General features: G+C 27.6%; 2 protein-coding genes across 8 annotated transcripts in view; both read right to left on the reverse strand.

Moving 5' to 3' along the window:
* Positions 1–3,801: 3,801 nt before the first annotated feature.
* On the reverse strand, positions 3,802–12,290 carry LOC127285677 (major royal jelly protein 1-like). 3 transcript variants are annotated; one of them, XM_051311805.1, is made up of 7 exons: positions 12,126–12,290; positions 9,441–9,589; positions 7,783–8,021; positions 7,083–7,249; positions 5,191–5,406; positions 4,537–4,965; positions 3,802–4,302 (listed from the first exon to the last, which is right to left on the reverse strand). In XM_051311805.1, the coding sequence occupies exons 3-7, from the start codon at positions 7,979–7,981 to the stop codon at positions 4,081–4,083; spliced, it is 1,233 nt and encodes a 410-aa protein (XP_051167762.1). In that variant the 5' UTR covers positions 7,982–8,021; positions 9,441–9,589; positions 12,126–12,290; the 3' UTR covers positions 3,802–4,080. The 3 variants fall into 3 exon arrangements, with proteins under 3 accessions (XP_051167762.1, XP_051167761.1, XP_051167763.1); XM_051311804.1 differs by lacking the exons at positions 9,441–9,589; positions 12,126–12,290 and adding an exon at positions 8,616–8,761; XM_051311806.1 differs by lacking the exons at positions 9,441–9,589; positions 12,126–12,290 and adding an exon at positions 8,494–8,512.
* A 6,126-nt stretch (positions 12,291–18,416) lies between these two features.
* Positions 18,417–22,622, reverse strand: part of LOC127285678 (synaptic vesicle glycoprotein 2B) — an 86,563-nt gene continuing 82,357 nt past the window's right edge. For all 5 annotated transcript variants that reach the window (XM_051311809.1, XM_051311808.1, XM_051311811.1 and 2 more), the window contains exons 9-10: positions 22,205–22,492; positions 18,417–20,801 (exon numbers count right to left, since the gene is read on the reverse strand). In XM_051311809.1, the coding sequence (XP_051167766.1) occupies positions 20,746–20,801; positions 22,205–22,492 (344 nt within the window). In that variant the 3' untranslated portion in view covers positions 18,417–20,745. The remainder of the gene's footprint in view (positions 20,802–22,204; positions 22,493–22,622) is intronic.

The following is a 22,622-nucleotide window of genomic DNA, read 5'->3' on the forward strand; positions in this document are numbered from 1 at the left end:
ACAGAGGGTCATTTTTTTCCCACTGTGTACCGTATAAAAATTGGATAAAAAATTTTCAAAATATTCAATCGAAAAAATCCCACGTCACTCTGTGGAAAATCTATTTAGGAAGATGTATATTAATTTGCAAGTCAATCGGTTGAATTCGTTTCGAGTTATCGTGTACACCGTCTCGAAAAATGTGGTTTTGAGAAAAACGCAAAAGAAGAAAAAAATATACTTTAGTGTATTATAACTTGAAAATTTTTTAACTTACTATTTAATCAGCAATTCCTGGGCCATAATACTCTTCTCCTAGAATGGAAAGAATTTCCTCTGATCTGAAAATGGAAAGTCGTTAAGGAGGCGCTAGACGGCTTCTAGCAGCTCTCGGCGCGTCCCTACCCGCTGACTTCTAAAGATCATAACTTTTGTAATTAGTGAGACATTGTCTTCGGAGACATCTCAAAATATTCGTTAGAATATAAATTTTGAAATTAAGCAAAAAAAATCAATTTTTTGAAAATTTCAGGGTGGCGTAACCCCTTAAAGTAGTAGTTTTAACTGCAAACGATTTGTAAATTCTACATCAAAAATCTTCTTTAAGTTTATCGAATTAATTAAAATAGTAACAATCTACTACTTAAAGTAGTAGTTTTAATTACAGACGACTTGTTAATTCTACAACAAGAATTTTATTGAATCCTATAAAATCATAGAAATTAATTTACTATGTAACGATAGAGTATCGTAGTATAGTGGCGCGGCGAAAAGAGAGAAAGTAGACAGCGTAAGTAGTAGTGTCACTCTCTTCCCCCACCACTCGCTGTCACCTAGCTGCTAGTGTTATACCTTTCGTCTCGCACCTTTTTCGTCAGTCTTCTTCCGACTCGCCTAGAGGTGCTTCTCTGACGATTGGGAGCGACTCACTCCTGGCTACCTGGTGCTCAGTAGAGGTGCGTCTCTCTGAACACCAGAGCCTTCCTCACTTCCTAGAAGGAGCTGTACTTGTTCCTGTAGGTGCTTCTGCGGAACAGTAACACCCTTCGCCCTCCTTCTACCTGGCGAACCGGACTTCCTAAGGGTGCTTCCGTGGAAGACTGGTGAACCATGTTACCCACTCACTTCCAACAGGACCATCCTTGTCAAGTAGAGGCACCCCTCTCTTGACAAGGATGATGCACTAGGCCGATTCCCCATCTCGAGGCGCTTCTCGGGTGGAGGAGACACCTAGTGAATATTACTTCGCACTAGCTTCGCGTCGGGCATGAATATTGGATCGAATCCAATATCTAGCTTCTTCCCGATTACGAATAATAATCGACCTAGCGTGCACGACCCTAGTATCCGTCCGTACCGTCGTCTAGGGGGTAAATTCTAGAAAGTACCTCACGCGAAAGTAATATGCGTCGTCCTGACCAACATCTTCGCGAACGTGGTAAATATGTTTAAATCGGAGCTCAGCGAATGCTCCTCTAGAATAGCTAGTTCTTTTATCGTTACGTTTTCTAGAATTTAGTATTTTATTTTAATTGTATAGATTCTTTTGTTCTTATATTATTTTATGTAATAATTCATTTTTGTATATTTTTATTATTCTTTTATTTAAACAATATATTCTCTTTCGAAGGTTTAAATAAAGTCTCGTCAATGACTACACCTCTCCTCTACATCATAGTATGAAATAGTTCCAAAATTAATCGAAATATAGATGGCGCTTCACGCCATCTACCGAGATTTAAAGTAACTAGTCAAATAGGTACCCGGACTCCATCCGGCGAGCAAATCCTTTGGCAATAAAAAGGCAGATCATTACAACTACTCAAAAAGCAGTTATATTAATTAAAGAAAATAATTCCTTTTACTACATTTCATATAACTGGTGAATAGTAGTTGGATTTACTACTCTTCAAATTTTGAGTTGACTACAATTCCACTTGTTTTTACTACCTTAAGAAAGCTAATTTTACTACCAACTTGTAGTTGTACTTTAACTACATATTTACGTAAAATCAACTATTACTTATTAACTTCTTAAAAATAGTTACATTAACTACATGAACATGATTAGATTAACTAAAAAAGTAGTTATTTTAACTGCTTTCTAGACAACTACCCAATGGTAGTTGAATTTCTCGGCAACATTTTGTTCAGTGTAGAAGGGTTTGTAGGAAATTTATTTCAAATTTAAAATCTCCTGCAATTCAATTATTTAAAAAAATTAAATTACAAAATCTGTAGAACTTATTTTCTGAAATTATTTTTATCATTTAAACAAAAAACTAAAAATTTTAAAATCGAATTATTTATTTGAATCTGACATCAAATATTTTAAGATGGAACTTTTTTTAAAAAAATGTTGTCCTACTTAGGGTAACGGCACCAGTGAAAGAACATTTAAGGAAATGCATACTTTAATCATTTATTATTTTTGAATGCAGTTATTAAAAATTTTTTTACCAATTTTATTTCGATAGCTAATGAAGTGTAGAATGCGAAGGTCATATTTAATTTTCATAAATATAAGATGTTAATTAAAATTTTAATTAATAAGTAAAACATACCTATTTCACCAGTGAAAGAACAAATTGTCTAATGAAAGAATTTTCTGCATCCAGTGAAAGAACGATGTGAAATATATATTTAAAATATATTTAAAAAATATATTAAAACGAAGATAAAGTAATAAAATGTTTGTAATATACTAAATTAAGGTAAATTAATGATATAATTATGAATATTTTTTAACTAAGTTTGCAGAATCTTATTTTTAATTGAAAATGCATTTATAACCTACAATCAATCATCTACTTGCAATTTATTTTGACAATATTATTGTAACCTAACAGTGTTAACCTATTTGATTTTGTCATTTTTTTGTTTGACTTCAGACTATTCGTTGAAGGTGTTCCTTCATTGGATTGCATTGGAACCAGTGAAAAAACATTTCTGTTCTTTCACTAGTAAATAAAAAAAAAAAACCCCCAATGACGGAATTTGCTTTTCTTATGGCAAATTAATATTTTATTAGCTTTTAAATGAAAAGAAGTATTTCTAATACACAAGATAAATTTAGTTTAAAAAAGACCGACGATTTAAGGCAGTTTAAATTAGTTAAATGTGAAAAAAGAAATAACGTGTCAGAGAAGAGTTCTTATTGTTGAAGATAAATTTGCAACACAACATTTTTAAAAAATTTTTTTTATAAAATTTACGTGTTAACTCTCTAGGTATCTTAGATACTAAAGACGTAAATTAAATAAGGAACATACACGGAGAGAAGGGCGTAGTAGATCTTACTACTATCTCAGTTAAATATACTAAACAGTATCGTTCATTTTGGACGGACTAAACATTCAGTTAAATGAACGATACTGTTTAGTAAAAAAATTTACACGATTATCGATAGAAAAAAATATACCGACAGAAACGAAATGTAGAAATCTGATTGGTTGTCCGCAATCTGGTTAATTGTGGACAACCAATCAGATTTGTGCATTTTTATTCTGTCGGTAAATTTTTTTGTGTGACAGAACTATAGTAGTCCCTCTGACTACGCTGTTTAGTAGAATCTGGACTAAACGTGTTTAGTAGAATAGACTAAATCTCTTCTCTCCGTGTAAAAATATATAATTTATAATACCAAATTGCTTATTACACTAATTAGAATGCAAAACATGAAATTTGTTCTTTCACTGGTGTCAGTTCCTTCACTGGTGCCGTTACCCTAATTAAAATTTTTGAAAATTTGTCTTAGTTCGATTTTGAAATATTCAAAATAAGTCTCAAAAGGTTTAGTTAATAACTTTCGACTTCATAAAATTACACATTTTTATTATATTTATTAGAAACTCAGCTACAGAAAATTTTTTTATGTTTGTAAAGACATGTTGTTCTTTTTCACAATTTATAAGATTTTGGAAAATGACAAAAATTTTTTTTTATTTGTTTTAATCTAATTTAATATATTTAAAAATTTTAATACTATAATTTTATATTTACTTTTTCTATTTTGAACATAATTAGGGTGTCTAACAAGGATTAAGAAAAATATCCCCTAACTACCCTGGCCGCTTAGACACACTTACAATACGAATGAAATTAATAATGACGATGATCACATTTAGTGCCAGCAATTAATGTCCTCACAGATTGTTTTAAAACTCGATAATTAATTTCATTAAAATTAATAGTTCCAACTGCCATTTTTTGATAACGATTCGTTGCCACCCAGAGTTCTTCCTGCTTTTGTCTCACTGACGCCGGGATTACTTTAATCCCACTTGCAAACTGTAGTGTTTTGTTATCTTGAGCGATTATTTCCTAAAAAATTATTTATATATAAATTATGCTTCATTAACCATATTTAGACGTGCGCTTATAATTAATGTCACAATCAGTACGAAAAACATCTTTTTTTTAACAAAATAAAAACTAATATAGACTTCAATCTAAAATCTACACTCATAAATAAATACAATTTAATTCAATTGAAATAATAATAACTAATTTAATTAATATTAATATGATAATTAATTAAATTAATATAATTCTTACAATATTTTGTGGTGTCATTTTCTTAAATTGATTCCAGCATCCAATGGCAACTTCGCTTGTGAGACCCAAAAATAGAACGCCATTTGAACTGAAGGCTTGAGCTGTTGCTTGACTAGGAAGTACATTTGAATAATTAGAATAAACTAATGGCTTATCATATTTTGTTTGCAAAATGTCATCAACTTTGGCCGCATAAATTGAACGTGAAGAAAATGGTCGAAAAACAAGCTGTTGTGGATTTTTGCCAATTTTTGGTGATAATGCCATGCCAAAAAGACCATCCGCCATTGAAAAATTTTCACCGGCAACTGTCACAGATGAAAACTCCGAAGAAGGCTCCTCCGGTTCAAAATATGGTCCATTCAAACGCCATATATTAGGCGAATCCACAACTACCATTCCAAAACCATTTACATCAGCTAGAAAAGCCTGCGCATATACATTTTTTATATTTATTATTAATTTAACTATAATAATTAATTATTCTGCATTTAGATGATAATTAATTACTCATTAATTTTAATTGATAAATTAATTATTATTCATTTATATAATAAGTTGGAAATGATAACTGATAAGAGTCCTTGTCAGGAAAAAAGGTGACAACAATAAATTTCATTAAGTATAAAAATTCAATGTAAAACAAATACTTGCTTTTGATGTTTCGCAATGTTCTCCATCAGTTTGAACAATTGGCGTTACTAAAGTACCAAAATGAGTTTGAGGATTTTGAGAAATTCGATCTTCAATTTTTACTCGATCTATTAAATTATTTGTAGTTAAATTAAAAGTTAATAATTGTGCCGGACACACTTGATCATGGCCAATCACTCCATTATCTAAAACCCACAATCTGTTGCACCTGTCAATCTAAAAATAAATATACTTATATTTATTTATTTACTTGTTAATTTTTAACAGTAGAAAAATTTAACTGTAAAAAATAATAGGTTTACAGTGAAATTGTCACTCGAACAAAACATATTTTTTTCGATTAATATGTGTTTTTTGAGTAAGAAAATCATATTTAAAATTTTTTTTCCTCGTGCAATTTTTTTGTAACAGCAAATTATGCATTTTCCAGGTGTGACGTCACTTAAAGTCACCGGTAGAGAAAGCAGTTAATCCAAATGTAAAAAATAAATCACCGTTTGAAAGATAATTAAATTACCTCTCAAACCATTGGTCAACCAATAAAATCCATTCAAAATTGTCAGAGTTACAGTCGATCAAAGTTCAAATTTCAAGCAAATTTTAAAAATTTTTAGACATTCGTCTAACTTTTGCTAATTTTTTCAAAGTCAAACAATCAAAAAAAGGCAAGTTTAAAATTTTTTGTTAATAATATATTTAATAACGAAACTTTTAAGTCTTTATAGACCTCGATCGGATAAAAAATGACAATTCTACACTAGATTTATTGAACAAAGTAGTTTTTCACTTTTAGTATATTGTCAAGTGATTTTGATCTATATCAGTTTTGTATAAAACTAAGTTAAGCGAAGCTCATCAAAATGAGTACTCGGGGGGTTTTCAGGGTCGCTGATTACGAATTCGAAGTCAATTTTTCAAAATTCAAAATGGCGGACAAAATTTTAGTAATTAGATCTAAGTACACCAAAATGAGTACTCGGGGGTTTTCGTGGTCGCTGATTACGAATCTGAGGTCTGTTTTTCAAAATTCATTTCTAATTATTACAATTTTGTCGGCCATATTGGATCCGCCATTTTGAATTTTCAAAAACTGACCTTGAATTCATAATCAGCGACCCCGAAAACCCCCGAGTACTCATTTTTGGTGAGCTTCGCTTAACTTAATTTATACAAAACTAATATAGATCGTAATCACTTGAAAATATACTAAAAGTGAAAAAGTACTTTGTTCACTAAATCTAGTGTAGAATTGTCATTTTTTATCCGATCGAGGTCTATAAAGACTTAAAAGTTTCGTTATTAAATATATTATTAACAAAAAATATTTTAAACTTGCCTTTTTTTGATTGTTTGACTTTGAAAAAATTAGCAAAAGTTAGACGAATGTCTAAAAATCATTAAAATTTGCTTGAAATTTGAACTTTGATCGACTGTAACTCTGACAATTTTGAATGGATTTTATTGGTTGACCAATGGTTTGAAAGGTAATTTAATTATCTGTCAAATGGTGATTTATTTTTTACATTTGGATTAACTGCTTTCTCTACCGGTGACTTTGTGGAAAATGCATAATTTGCTGTTACAAAAAAATTGCACTAGGAAAAAAAATTTTAAATATGATTTTCTTACTCAAAAAACACATATTAATCGAAAAAAATATGTTTTGTTCGAGTGACAAAAAAAAAATTGAAATTTGTAAACCTGTGTAATAATAATGAATATAATTATTTTAAAAATAATAATAGTAATAATAATAATAAAACAGAATTTAAAAAATAACAGAATAATAGTAAATAATAATATTAATTATTATTATTATATTAATATTTTTATAATGATAAATAATAAAAAAAAAATTTTTTCTACTTTTATTATTTCTTGAAAATACTTACAGTAATTCTATAAACGTTAGTGATGCCATTACAGTCACCTGGTTTATACCAGGACCAACTTGGATATGGTTTCAATAAACGACCTCCAGGTCCTTTTTTATTAGACACCACTCCTAAACTCGCTGGAACTCCTTGGGTCCTGACAACAGTAACAAATGTTCTCCCATCTAAAATAAATAAATAAATTTTTAAATAATAAAACAAAATAATTCTTTTTATCCATTCTTTTAATTAATATATTGAATTAATTGAACTTGAAAGCCTTGTTTAATTCTTCAATAAATTTTAAAAAATTAATAGTAATTTTTGGACCATTGTAACATGATAATGAAAAATATTTAAATTTTTATCAAAGAAATGGATTTTTTAATACAAAAAGGGGTTTCGATCGAAATCACTTAAAAGGTTACTGAAAATGAAAAAATTGTTTTGTTCACTAAATCTAGTGTAGAATTTTTATTTTTCATTCGATTGTACTCTACTTGGGTTCAAAATTTTCGTAATTAAATAGACTATCGATAAAAAATTTAAAACATCAACTTTTTTATTGTTTGGATTAGAAAAAATTAGTAAAAGTTAGACAAGTATCTAAAAATTATCAAAATTTGCATGAAATTTAAAATTTGAACAACTATAAGTCTGTAAAAATTTTAATTGGATTTTATTATACAATCGACTGTTCGAAAGGTATTTTTATTACCTTGTGATCGATCAACATCAAGAAGAATTGCATTTAGAAAATTGTAATTTCCAGATTTGATGGCTGCTTCTTTGTCTTGTGGTGAATTCCACACATAATCAATATATTTCCACTCAAATACAGTTTCCAGTTTTTTGGCTTGTCCCATTATTTTAATTATGAGGCAAAATAGGATGATAGATTTCAAATAAGAAGACATATTTTATACTTTTTTTTAAAGAGAGATGTTAACAGGAATACTACGAGAAAAAAAGTAAATTCATTACATGAAGAATTTAATACAAAAGTCAGTATAATTATTATCCGAAATTATCAATTTCATAAAATTTTACCAAAATATGATATAATGATAATAAGGGAAATTAATTATTTTTTCAGTGTTTATTTGTATTATATGCACTAAACATTGAGAATATAATATTAAGATAAATATGTAATAAATTAGAGATTAAATATTGCATTAAAAATTTTTTTTTAATTCAAATAATTGTTAATTGAATATTATCAAATAAACATTTACTTGACCAAAAAAATTTTATTTGATCCAATAATTTGTGTATTTAAAACAAAAATTATTTAATTGACTCAAATAATTTTTTTTAGTGTACATAAATCTATATATTATAGATAGTATAAATAAAATAAGAATATAAAAAATAAAAAAAATTTAAAGAAAATATAAATAATAAATCAAATAAATATTTTATATACCTATTATATTTTATAAATTATATAATTTATTATACAAATTTTGAAAAACTGACTACTAACAAGTAAATTTTCTATGCAATTTTATAGAGTAATTAATTGTAATTAATTAAATTGTTTCTTACAAATTTTGAGACGATTGTTATTCTGTCCTATTTTTTTAAACAACAAACTTTCAAGAGAGAGTATCATTCAAAAGTGAAGACACAATATAAATTAAGTGATAGAATCATATACACTTTTATATACGGCGACAAAACTATTGAATAAATATTGCTTCATATTATTATACATACATACATACTGCGAGAATTTGTTTAGTGTGACATACTTAAATATTTTAAGTAACAATGAAAAATTGAAAAACTGATAAAATAAATCAATAAACGAAGCATAAAAAAATGATGAAATCAGTAATAAAATTAAAATTATTAAATATACCCAAGAAGCACGTAATATATCCTCAATATCAAGGTAATATTACACGTGAGATTCGTAATATAACGCTGTAATATTACAGTAATCTTACAGTGATCTTAAAATGTCCGCCTCAAGGTTACCGGGAATATTACGGTAATATTACAGTAATATTACAGACTGATTTGAGTTATTCATAAAGCATAAAAAACGTAAATATATTATAAGTCAATTTGGCTTGTTGGTAAAACTCTGGACTCGTGTGCTTTGAGTTCGGGGTTCGATTCCCTGGATGGGTAGATTTTTTTCGTAAAGAAATGTTCCCATAATATTACTGTAATATTCTCTTGTAATATTACCTTAATATTACGGTATAATATTACTGCAATATTACTGTAATATTACCTTAATATTAGCGCGTAATATTACAGTAACATTACCGGTAATATTACCTTGAGGCGGACATTTTAAGATCACTGTAAGATTACTGTAATATTACAACGTTATATTACGAATCTTACATGTAATATTACCTTGATATTGAGGTTATATTACGTGCTTCTTGGGTACTAGTCTGAGAAAATTTTTCCTGTCATTTCCTGGTTTGATATTTTTCCAGTACTTTTCATAAAATTCCATGACTTTTCCATCATTTCCTTAATTTTTCTGACCCGTAGCAACCCTGAAAAGTTATAGTTGAAATTATATTAAATTTCAGAAAGTTTAAAAGATAGAAAATTTTAGAAATAATTAAATTTTAGACACTTTTGAATATTCAAGTCGAGGGGGAATTTACTAGTTAAGGCCAGGTCCAAGTGAGGCAGCGCCATCTACATTGATACTAAAATTTTGGAAAATTTTCAACAGCCTTTTCTTGAAAACAAGAAAGTAAAATGCTTTTTCCTTTATGGATAATTGATTATTGGCAAGATATACACCAGCTAAAACTTTTTTTGAGTTAAAATAATGAAAAAAATTTCATGTCGATAAATTAAATATGAACACTTTTTCTCACAAAAACTGTAACAGTACTTTCTCAGAAATTACAATCAAAAATGCAATTTCCATTTGGAAAATTAATAAACGCTAAAAAATACACCACCTAAGATTTACCAATCACGAAAATAATAAAAAAAAATTTTATTAAATATTTAACATATTGATACTGCTTAAAGGCCTAAGCAGACTTGCTTCGCGAATGACGTTCTCGAACGTGAAACATGAGTTAGAAAAAGACAGAGATATATTCGTATCCTTTTCTATCTCATGCCTCTCGTTCGCGAACCTATTGTGCGTTGGCCTTTACTGATTGTGACAGCCCTTTGGTAGATTATATCGCAAAAACCGCGAAACGTCTGCACTGAAAGAAAATTCATACTACTAAGTATTAAACTCATATTAGAGTTTAATATAAATGTTACAATTTAGGGAAAAAGTGCACCTATACTGATTACTATTACAGTTTTTATGAAAATATATAATGAATTTAAGAGTAACTATTATTTTAAGAAATAAAAATTAGTATATTTATTTTAAAAATTAGTATTTTCTTTATGAATTCACAGAATACGAAATATTATAATAAATAATTTCACAAAATAGTAAGAAAAATAACATATATCCGTATACTTATTTCACATTTTGTAAAACTTTATACTAAAAGTCACGGATTTTCCCGAGAGACTACGAATTTAACCGAAGTTCTGTCTGTTTGCGGCTTCGTGTCCTACTCGAACTTCTACGACTTGATCCGATTTTCGAAAGTGTTGTTAACCAGCAGAACGTACCTATCAACTGTCAACACACGTGTTTCAAATGTTTATAGTGCCACAGAAAACATTTATAATTATTAAATTTATTATTATTTTTATTAATTATTATTTTTTGATGTCATCTTTACAATTATTTGATTTTTATTTGCAATAAAAATTTTTATAACAATCATAATTTTTAATCTGAAAAAAAAGAAAAATCTATATAAACAATTAATAATAAAAATGAACCCAGCGTAACCTCTATAAAATTACACCATTGGCACTAGTAAACTATTTTTTATTATTAAGTTATTATAAGTAAACTTCTTTCTCGCAAGTGGTAAAAATATTCAGTAGTTAGTATATAAGAAAACGATATATGCCGACCCCCAGCGAAATTTATCGTTATGCGTATAGAATTGTAAGTGTAGGTTTCGTTGCGATCGTGTAATGTCTATGTATAAGCGAAATGAACGTGCGTGTTCATTAGTATGTGTGTTAACCTGTATCGTAAGTGTGAATGTGTTGTTCCTAGTCTCACTCCTCTTCCTCCCGAGAATTAACGGAAACGTCCGAGTTTCCACTTTTTTTCCCTTTTCTTCCGACATTCTGAATTTTTCGTATAAAGTTTTACAAATATTAGAACGCTACATTCCATATAATGCAACAACTCTATGAGAATTTAATATAATATTTTCAAATATTGGTAATCTTTTTACGTTCTTTCTACAATAATTATTAATATTTGAAAAAAGATTTTAAGTTGGAACTTTAATATAAAGTATATTGAATTTTAATAAAAAGTACACTTTTCCCTAAATTCTAAAAGAATATATTAAAATGTAATACGCATTTTGTTATTTTTTCCTATGAAATTTCTTTCAGTGTGGTGACATATATAACCTGTCAAACGGCTGTCATAATGAGTAAAATATGTTATGTTAAAAAACTTTTTTTTTGTTATTTTCGTGATTGGTAAATCTTAGGTCGTGTATTTTTTAGCGTTTATTAATTTTCCAAATGGAAATTGCATTTTTGATTGTAATTTCTGAGAAAGTACTGTTACAGTTTTTGTGAAAAAAGTGCTCATATTTAATTTATTGACATGAAATCTTTTTCATTATTTTAACTCAAAAAAAGTTTTAGCTGGTGTATATCTTGCCAATAATCAATTATCCATAAAGGAAAAAGCATTTTACCTTCTTGTTTTCAAGAAAAGGCTGTTGAAAATTTTCCAAAATTTTAGTTTCAATGTAGATGGCGCTGCCTCACTTGGACCTGGCCTTAAAGACGTGTACACTTGACTACCGGTATTACACCTCATATTACTCTTATTACTAAGTATTACACGTTATTACACAAATATTACAGGAAGAGAGTACACTTGACTACCTGAGTAAATTCCCCCTCGATTCAAGTTTTTTTAAAAATAATAATAGAATTAATAAATTAATAAATGTTTACTTTATATCTATCTCTAGTGATGTCATGACCTCCAATCCCAATTTTCATAATACACACATTTATTTAAATTCAGTAACCGGATGTTAATATGAAATAGTTTTATTTTTCAAGATATGTAAATTTTTTCAAAAATTAAAGTTTACTGTTAATAATAATTGTTATTTTACTTGTTCACTCTCATTAACATCACGAAATAATAATTTAATTCTTACACAAATAAGTATAACAATTCTCATTGGATTATCTATGATTATCTTTCACTAAATTCGAATTTCTCTAGTCATTATAATATAAAAAGAATAAATATTTAAATAGTAATGAGTAATATTTTTTGAAAATATTGTTTTATTCAAAAGAATCCACGTGCATAGTTATGGCAGGAGAGGGGCAGTGTTTGTTTGTTATAAATTTAAAACTGACTTTTAAAAGAATCTTTGTTGAGTTTTTACTTAAGGGGGGAAACTCGTGTAAATGCACGTTTTTCAGGAATTTAAAAAAAACTCGTAAAGTTTATTGAATTAAAGTAAAGCATACTTACCTTAAGGCGTACTTGCGTTTGAAAAAAAAAATTTCTGATTTTTTTTTACTTTTTTTTAATCCTTATAATGTCAAAAATACGCGACTAAAATATTAGGGTAAGTCCGGGGGAGTTGACCATGCGGGAGAGATGGCCAATTTAAATATTTTATAGAATTTGCTGCTAGGTATCGCTTATTAAAGATTAGTTCACTTTGTTTTGTGGCAAAACACAATTAAAAGAAAAAACTTCACGAAAAATATTGAAAAAGTAAGTAAAAATCTGATTTGTTATTTTGACTAGTTGGGAAAAAAAGGTGATGAGTTTACGTTTATCTCACTGGTGCGTTATGTTATTTTATAGAATAATTTTGAATTTCATGTTTTTTTGTAAAGTACATGACCCAAGCTTTGTCATAACTTTATATTTATTCAAAAAATTTATTTATTTATTTAAATTTTAGTTGTGTCAATTTGTCTCCTGACATTAGGAGAGATGGCCATGTTTTTTCGAGGTGACATGGCCATACTGTTTAAGTTATTGGCACCCTTGAGATTCGTGTATTCGCTAAAAAAACATTAATTCTGTGGTAAATGACATTTTTTATGACATATATTACAACAAGACACTCCAAAAAAGATTTTCAAATTTAAATATGATCAAATAAAATAATCACTATTGTGTAATTAAATCTTAAAGACGTTTATAAATAATCATAACACAGGTCTACAAAGTAAGACTTTTTTATATATAGCGGAGTGGTTTTCAATGTATTTTTGTGTGCTGAACCCGATTCCGGGTTCCAAAATTGCGTATCACATCAGGCTTTTGAATAAAGTGGAGGTAAAGTCTCCAAAAACAGTGTTTTTGAGGGTTTTCATTATTTTTTTATTCCTTAACCAGACGTGCTAGACACTTCTATATATGCTTAAATTGAAGCATACATCGTACACTTTAAGACTCATTTACGCAGGATTAAAAAAAGATTTAAAATTTTGAAAAAAATGTGGGTAAAAACCCTAAAAATCTTTTTAGGTGACTTGAACCAAATTTTTTTTTTAAATTTCAAATTTTTTTTCCTTGCGTATATGAGTCTTAAAGTGTAAGACATAAGCTTTAATTTAAACCTATATCTAGAAGTCTCTTATCACGTCAGGTTTAGGAGAAAAAAATACTGAAAACCCTCAAAAACACGGGTTTTAGAGTCTTTACCCCCACTTTACTCAAAATCCTGACGTGATACGCAATTTTGTAACCCGGGATAGTTTTCAAGACACAAAAATAAATTGGAAACCACTCTGATATCTCAAAAAAATACATTCCATTTTTATTTATAATTGTTAATTAATAATTATATAAATAATTTAACAAGAAAAGTGTAAATTAAATGAATAAATATAATTTCCTTTTAAATAAATCTTCCTGTTTTTAAATTAAATTGTATTAAAGATGAAGACTAACAAACAATGTATATAGTAAAAAAAGTAAAAAAAAATATTTATATAATTTAAAAATTAAATAATAGTGTATGTATTAGATTTTCAAGTTTTGGTACAACTTATAAATTAACCAGAAATAACGTAAACCTATGAAATTAACAAAACTGTGCACTAGGGGAATCGAACCTACGACCTACGGATTTATAGATTAATGCTCTAACCACTATGCTAACGACTCGTACCTGCAGACAAGTTTTAATTTCTCAGTATCATTTGTATCATACAATTATTGAATCAAAGATGTGAAAAATATGATTAGCTTAGACAATAAATTAAAATATAATAAATTTTTAATTATTATAGTAAAAATATCACTTACTTAATTTCTTTTATTTTAATTTAACATTTTTACCAGTAATAATTTGGATTAATAAGTACCAAAGTATAGTTGTCGTTGAAGTCAAAATTTTGTTTAAATAATTTATTAAATTAGAAAATTATGTTCAATTATAATTAATAAATTGAATAAAAATAGGAAATAGATGATTGAGAATGGGGTCAGAGTGGGAAAGTCCAAACTCAAAAAACGACTAAGTTATTATTATTAATTAGCTTAGTTCAATAAATTAAAAACTAAGAACTTGACATACATTTTATTTATTCAGGGAAGGTATTATTTAAGCATTAATATAATTAACTAAAGTTTTCAATTTCCTTATTTTTCCTTAAATGTGAATTTTGCCCATATTGGCTTTTGGAAAAATCTCCAAACGGCATATAAATTAAATATAAATTATATATAATAAAATATAAATATAATTAACTAGTTTTATTATTTCTCATTTTTTCTCAAGTTTTTTTTATTTATTTATAACATAATATTAAATTAAATTTCAGTTTTGGAATACTTTGGGTAATCCCAGTTGGGGCCAGGTTGGGTTGACCTAAACTTTGCCCAAGTACAATGAAAAACAAAAAATTTTTTTTTAGCTTTTCACAGTTGCGCTTTTTGTATATTTGTTCAGTATATTATTAAAATAATAATTTAATTAACTTAATTCTTTTATTTCTTTATTTTTCAAACTTTGGGAAGCCAAGTTGGGCCCAGATTGGCGCCCAGTCTTACTTTGGGCGACTTTGGGAAGATGTCTACACAGGATTTTTCAAATAATTTGAAGTATTTGAATCAAATAATTTTTTTTTCAGTGCAGTGAAAATCAACCCACACAGCACCGAAAGTTTCCTAAACCTGTATTAAAGCTGTGCGTGCCAAGTTGGAAAAATTTACCGTAAAGCTTAGCACAGGTTGTGTAAATATGTAAATGTCCGCAATTGAGTAAATGTTTAGCGTAAAACTGTACTGAATCTTTAAATTACGTATTCAGTACAGGTTTAGCGTAAAACTGTACTGAATCTTTAAATTACATATTTGGTACAGGTTTAGCGTAAAAGTTGCCTGAACATTTAAAATAAATCTTTTGTAAAGTTTTATCATAAAATTTGCTTAAAAATTAAAATTAAATCTTTATTACAGTTTTAGTGTCTGATGCATAATGGTAAAATTACTTAGCAAAAAGCGGCCAATCCTAAGTGGATTGCAGAAAAAAGGTAAAAATAATTTAATTTAAATTAAATAATTTTCATTTATTGAAATTAATGAAATTTTTATTTAAAAAAGAACATAAAAAGTATACAATTTTGAAACAAAAAATTCTAATTTATAAAAACTTCTTTTTATGAGTGCATTTTTTTCAGATGTTCAGGAGATTTTAAGGATTCACCATATCACTACCATTAATTAATTTATTAATAAATATATTTGTGTTCATTGTATTTAAACCTTTTTTTTATTATACCATTTCCCACTATAATAGTTATTTTTTTATTTATATGAATTGATAGCATCATTTGCAGTTAATTTTTTCCGCTCAGTATAATTTTTTTATTGAAAAAAACATTATTTCTACAAAAAACTTTAATGAAAATGTAATTAACACTTTTTGTAGTTTAATTTCGCACTAAATATTTAATAAAGCTTTAATTTAAATTTATAGAAAATTTCTACACTAAAACTGTAATAAAGATTTAATTTTAATTTTTAAGCAAATTTTATGATAAAACTTTACAAAAGATTTATTTTAAATGTTCAGGCAACTTTTACGCTAAACCTGTACCAAATATGTAATTTAAAGATTCAGTACAGTTTTACGCTAAACCTGTACCAAATATGTAATTTAAGGGGGGAACACCAGTTGTAACTCAAAAAATAATGCTTTTTTCAAGAATATTTTCCAAAAGAACAATGAATCTTTTTAAAGAATACTATTTATGAGTTAAAAGTACATGTAAAAAGCTGTAATTTAAAAGAAAAAAAAAATTTTTTTAACAAAAACTTTTGGAGATATGAGCCATTGAAGTGGCGTCTTAAGAAAAAAGACGAATTGCGGTGACCAGCATTCTGCAAGTATACTTCGTCTGAAATACAAAAATGAAATTGATTTACATTTATTATAAGATTATCTAGTTCGTGATCGAAGGATTTAAAAAACAAAAAAAATTTGACAAAATGGCGACCTGTCAAAGTCAAAAGTATGATTTTCGTTAAAAAAATACGGTCGATTTTCAGCTATATAAAAAAAAGTTTTGCATAAAAAAAAAATCCTTCGATCACGAACTAGACTTATATGTGTAAATGAAGCACACTAAATTTTAAATAAATCGGTTTAATGGTATTCGAGTAATCGTGGTCACCGACTTGGAAAATGTCATTTTGAGAAAAACGCATTCAAAGTTTCAACTTACTTTTTTTTGTTCAGAAGAAATTTTGTTTCCAAGTAACAAAGAGTCATCGATTCCTGGACCATATAATAACTCTTCCGCAGTGGTTGCCGTTTCTAAATCATAGGAAAAGGCCATCTGTCGTTAGGGTCAGTTATGGCTGGCCACCTTGTATGAAGCCACGGGACGCGCCGATGCAGTGTTCTGTATATCTCATTTATTTTTCACCGGATCAACTTTGAAATTTACAGACACATTTCTAAATATGTATACTTTAAGAAAATGCACAAAAAAAAAATTGATTTTTCGAAAGTTACAACTGGTGTTCCCCCCTTAAAGATTCAGTACAGTTTTGCGCTAAACCTGTACTAAATATGTAATTTAAAGATTCAGTACAGTTTTACGCTAAACCTGTACTAAATACGTAATTTAAAGATTCAGTACAGTTTTACGCTAAACATTTACTCAATTGCGGACATTTACATATTTACACAACCTGTGCTAAGCTTTACGGTAAATTTTTCCAACTTGGCACGCACAGCTTTAATACAGGTTTAGGAAACTTTCGGTGCTGTGTGGGAAGGTTTTGTGCCATAAATGTTCAATAAAATTTTTTTTTAAAACAAGACATTATCATATTGTATGTGTTTGGGGTCGCTGAATCCGGATTTTTAGTCGAAAATAAAAAATCAAAATGGCGGCTACAAAATGGTGACCAAAAAAAATTTTAAAGTTAAGGAATCTGGCTGAAAATGGTTACTCGGGAGTTTTACACGATCTATTAACTTAGTGATAGAAACCATTTAGAATTTTTTATTTTCGACCAAAAATTCGAATTCAGCGACCCCGAAAACCGCCGATTAACAATTTTAAGTCATATTAAATTTTCGAATATTGAAAAAACTGTAGGAAAAAACAGTATAAGAAATAAACAGTCTAGCAGTTTGTTATTTACTAAATTTATACGAAAAATCAGAACGCTTTGATTGGCTTAAAATTATTCCTAACACATCCTAACTACAATACGCATACATAAACGCAGAATAAAGCAACACATATAGATACATAATTCACGCTGAAATGAGAAACTGTGAACTTCTTTATATACTAAATAGACAGATTTTTCTGCACTTGTGAGAAGCTTAATATTACATTGTTAAATATTTAAAAATAAAAATAATTATTTATTAAGAAATAATAAAATATTTGATTACCTTTCATAGAACAATTTTTATCATAAAATCATTTAATTTAATTATAGAAGCAAACTTATAACAAATATTCTATAATTATATTTAGAAAAAGAAATATAGAATAATTAAAAACAATTATTTATCAAAACTTTTTCTAGTCTATATTGCAGAAATAAAAATTATGAGCAAACAAATGAAGTATTTTATTATTAAATATTAATTAAAATTATTTTTAATTCATATTGCAGTATTAAAAATTATTTTACACTTACCCTGGCGGATTATGTAAACCGAGAAGTTGACTGAGCTAGCTCGGTCAAGTTTCGGTTCGTTTGGGTTTGAGGTAAAAAATATACTATTGGTATTCGTTTCTTTCTTAAGTTTATTTACTTTTATACAATTTTCATTTAAATAAATCTTCGATTTATCAGGAACGTTACATCAAACACAAGTGGCATAGTAACTGAGTTGCATAATTATAGTTTATATTATGCATCTCAGTTGAAGACATTTAAGTTTGTTTCAATAATAACGGCACAATCAGTTTAAATATCTCAAAATGTAGAGACCAAACATTTCGAAATAAATCGCTTGTTGTTACAGTGTGAAAGTTACAAAATGCGCATATAACTATTTAAAATTTTTATCGCGATTGTTTTTAAAAAACATATTTTTTTATCTGGTACAAATGTCGAAAATTTAAACCGTTAAATAACCACATAGTATCTTCTAATACGCAGGATTTTTTTTAAAGATAATAAAGACATAAACTTCTCACAAATTGATTTAACATTATTTTCACTGCCTAAAATTGGCTGGTCGTCATGGTTAAAGCAAGAATTCTGCTATGCTTTTTGCACAATTTATGCATATTGATTTTTACAAAGATTATTAATAACAAGACAATAATTTGGTTTGTTTCACTAAAAATTTAAATTGAATCACATTGGTTTTATATGGAAACTAATGATATATTCAATTAAATTTACACGATTTATTATAATTTAATGGGAACCTAAAATCCATAATGTAATAACATGTTTTACATTTTGTACTCTAAGGTTTAAATTGAAACATAATAATATTATTCATTGGAATGTTTGTATAAAAATTACACTTTAACACAATCACAAATATTCTTAAATTGTAATGTCAGTTACTTATTTTTTTTTATTTTTAGACTTTAAACGCAAATCTGATGCTAAAAATACTCTAGTACATCAGCTTTTAGAATGCTAAAAAAAGTGTATCATATTTATTTTATCGACATTTTTATTTATTAAAAAATGAATATTACTTTTGTAATTTATCACAAAATTTAATTTTATATGTTTTAGAAAAGTTTACGTACTAAAGCAGTTTTCACATCAGATTTATAATCAAAATATACAAATAGAGTAAGAAATTTAATCTGATATTCAAGTGTTAAAAATTTTCTTTTTTTTTAAATATTACGCTTTACGAGAAATCTTACGAATGTACTGCAAATATATAAATGAAGCATTGGTGAGGCTGCTTTTCTCCGGCAGATTACAACCAATTATATCGCATTTCTTTGAACGTCCATTTTGTAAAATTCGCCTTTTCACCATCAGGTACCTTGTCTCGTAAATCGTCAAAAAGTTTTACTTCATTCCTATTTTATTGATTCACTATTTTTTGTATTCAAACAATTTAAATTAATTAATGCAATGGATACGATTTTTGAATGAGAAACATTAAAGCGCAATAAATACAGTTTATTTGAATTACTTTATATATTGAAATTGTTTCTGTGCGTTTCTCTTAATTGAAAATCGTAACATAAAGTAAAAATATATTTCAACTCTACGTATCATTTATATATAGTTTAAAACTCACCCAATAGAAATAGCAGAAATTGTTGCAATTGGTTTTGGTTTACGTCATTCTTAGATGATATTCGAAATACACGTACGTGACTTTTTCGGAAGTCTTATAAAAGTACAATGTTATTTATAACATATATCAAATTATGAAAAATGAAAATTAACAAGGCGGAAATGACTAATAGAATACACACATTTAGTATTACGAAATTGTGAGTGGCTAAAAAAACGAGTTTGCAGTTTAACACTAATTTGCTAATTATAAGCAGATCATAATTATGGCTTTGTGAGTTCAATATTTTATACCTTTGTTATCACCACGAATGTTATCGTTATATATAAAATCACAATTTCGTTGTACTGAAAAGTATTTTTAGATATTGTTTTCAAATATAACATCACAATTGCCTCAGTTTTTGATTACTTTTTTACCATTTCTAAATTGAAAAATGTATTTCTTGTTATATTTAGGTACTGTTATAGTAATTTATGTCATTAAATTTAATTATATTAATTTTTTACACAATTTTTTAAAAATGTTTTCAAAAACTAAGGCATTAATTTTATGTATGGGACAAATTATTTCAAGTAATCTAACTTTAAAAAAACTGTTGTACCTACTTCTCATGAAATTGAACAATACTTAGTGGTTAAAGTACACTCCCAAAGAAATCGACTTTATGTAAATTTGTTCCTATTATTAGACATTTTATATCATTTAAAGTTAGGTCACCTAATAAGAATCGCCCATTGTACGAAAGAAAATTTCTTAATGTGTGCTTCTGATATAATGTCTATTTTATAAATACTATACACAACTAATTGAGAGAAGATTTTTCGACATCGTCAGGAAAGTGGTTCCCGTGTTGTGTTTGGTAAAAATAAACATAGCAGACCGCCACCTGAAAAATTTATGAAAATTTAAGTAACATATCTTTGTAAATAGTTAGATATTTTTTAAATTTAGTAGCTGAAAAAGTAAAATTTAAATTTTTAAACTTGTGGTTTGTCAAACTATAAGTTTTAGGGATAATAATTGTCATAAATGAAAGATTGTTTTATTCTAATCTTAAAAGAGTCCCCGGTAAAAATTCCGTACTTTTTCCGAAATAATGTGGAATTTTTCCGAAACAGTCTGGTTTATTGTCAGGTTTTTATCATCCGGAAAATTAGTACGGATAAATTCGAAATTAACCCAACTTGTATACTACTGAATCCGGAATTAATCAGGTATAAACTGAAGTCAGTTTGATCAAACGTAACTAATGAATGCAGATTCTAGATTTACTGATTACAAAGGCCGTATTAATTTTGGATTCAATAGAAGTAATTTTGCATTTATTAGTTGTGTATTGTAACGTCCTGCGTTAATTCATTGTATTTTTCTCGTTATTATGTTTTTCTTCTTAATTTATACTTGTAAATTTTTTATCAATTCTACAAGGAGATACATCTGTTTCAGCAAAACCATGTTTTGTTTAGTATAAATTGTTTATTTCTTCCCTTTAGAACCAATAATGAAATACTAAACCTTAAGTGGTAAACACTCGTTTTACTATTCTTGTTTTGTACGCTAAACTTCTTTGTGGATTACTTATTGAGACAGCCGATAAACAAGATGTAACAAGATGTAACTGAATTTTGGAACAGTGAATTGAATCGTCATCTTGAAATATGCGGGATAAAAATGAGATTTACTGTGTCTCACAGCCTCAACAGAATGGGAAAAAAATAGAAAAAAAGAAACAGGAACTTAGTGCAGATAGTAAAGTACCACTTGTTTGAATCGAATTATTCTCCTGTTTCTGGACAGAAGCAATTTTAACATTGAACTATATTAGAAATCAGGGACTGTCTCGGACACGAAATGTTGTTGAATTTTAAAAAAGTGTCGTCAAATTTAATTGAATTAAATATTCACAACATTTTCTGAAACATATTAAATCTATTAAATTTAACATATGATTTAATTGTTGTTATAAGAATAATAATTTATTTATTATATTAAAGATGATTTAAAGCGAGAAGCATTTAACTGAGAAACACTCACTTCCCCTACGCGCAGAGTCACTGGAAATTGAATTGAATCATCAAATGTGTTTTATCATTCATAATGATAATCAGGGGGTTTAAAAATTTGCCAAAAATCCCACGATATTGTAATTGAAAAAGATCTGTTACCATGAATACCGTTCATGCATTATTCAGTAAATGTTTAATTTTTTTACATTACACCAATTTAAGGTTCTTTTATCGTGTTTTGTGTAACTTAGATTTACATAATTAATTAATTTACATAACATACCTATAAGTAGAGCTGCAACTATGAAAGTGGGAGCTGGACAATACATGTCTAGCAGCTGAGCTATGACAATGTTACCTATGATACCACCAAGACGTGCGGCCACCATTGAAACTGCAATACCAGTAGCTCGAAGATTTGTTGGAAAAACTTCAGTAATCAAACAATCCAAAGCAGCATTTCCACAACTAATAACGCCACTGAATACAGCAGAGACTATTAAATTTTGAAACTTGTTGAATACAAAGTAAAGTCCAATGGAACACAGACCTGACGACATGGTGCTAAATACTGTAAAAATTTATTAATTATTATATTTTCCAATTAGTTCAATAATTAATTCTTAAATAATTAATACATATTCACTACCTAATTGACAAAAATACTTAATGTTCCAACGACGTTCTAAAATCGTTTTTAG

Source organism: Leptopilina boulardi, unplaced genomic scaffold (assembly GCF_019393585.1).
Source record: "Leptopilina boulardi isolate dan_hultmark-lab unplaced genomic scaffold, ZJU_Lbou_2.1 LbouV2_341, whole genome shotgun sequence".
Lineage (NCBI taxonomy): Eukaryota > Metazoa > Arthropoda > Insecta > Hymenoptera > Figitidae > Leptopilina > Leptopilina boulardi.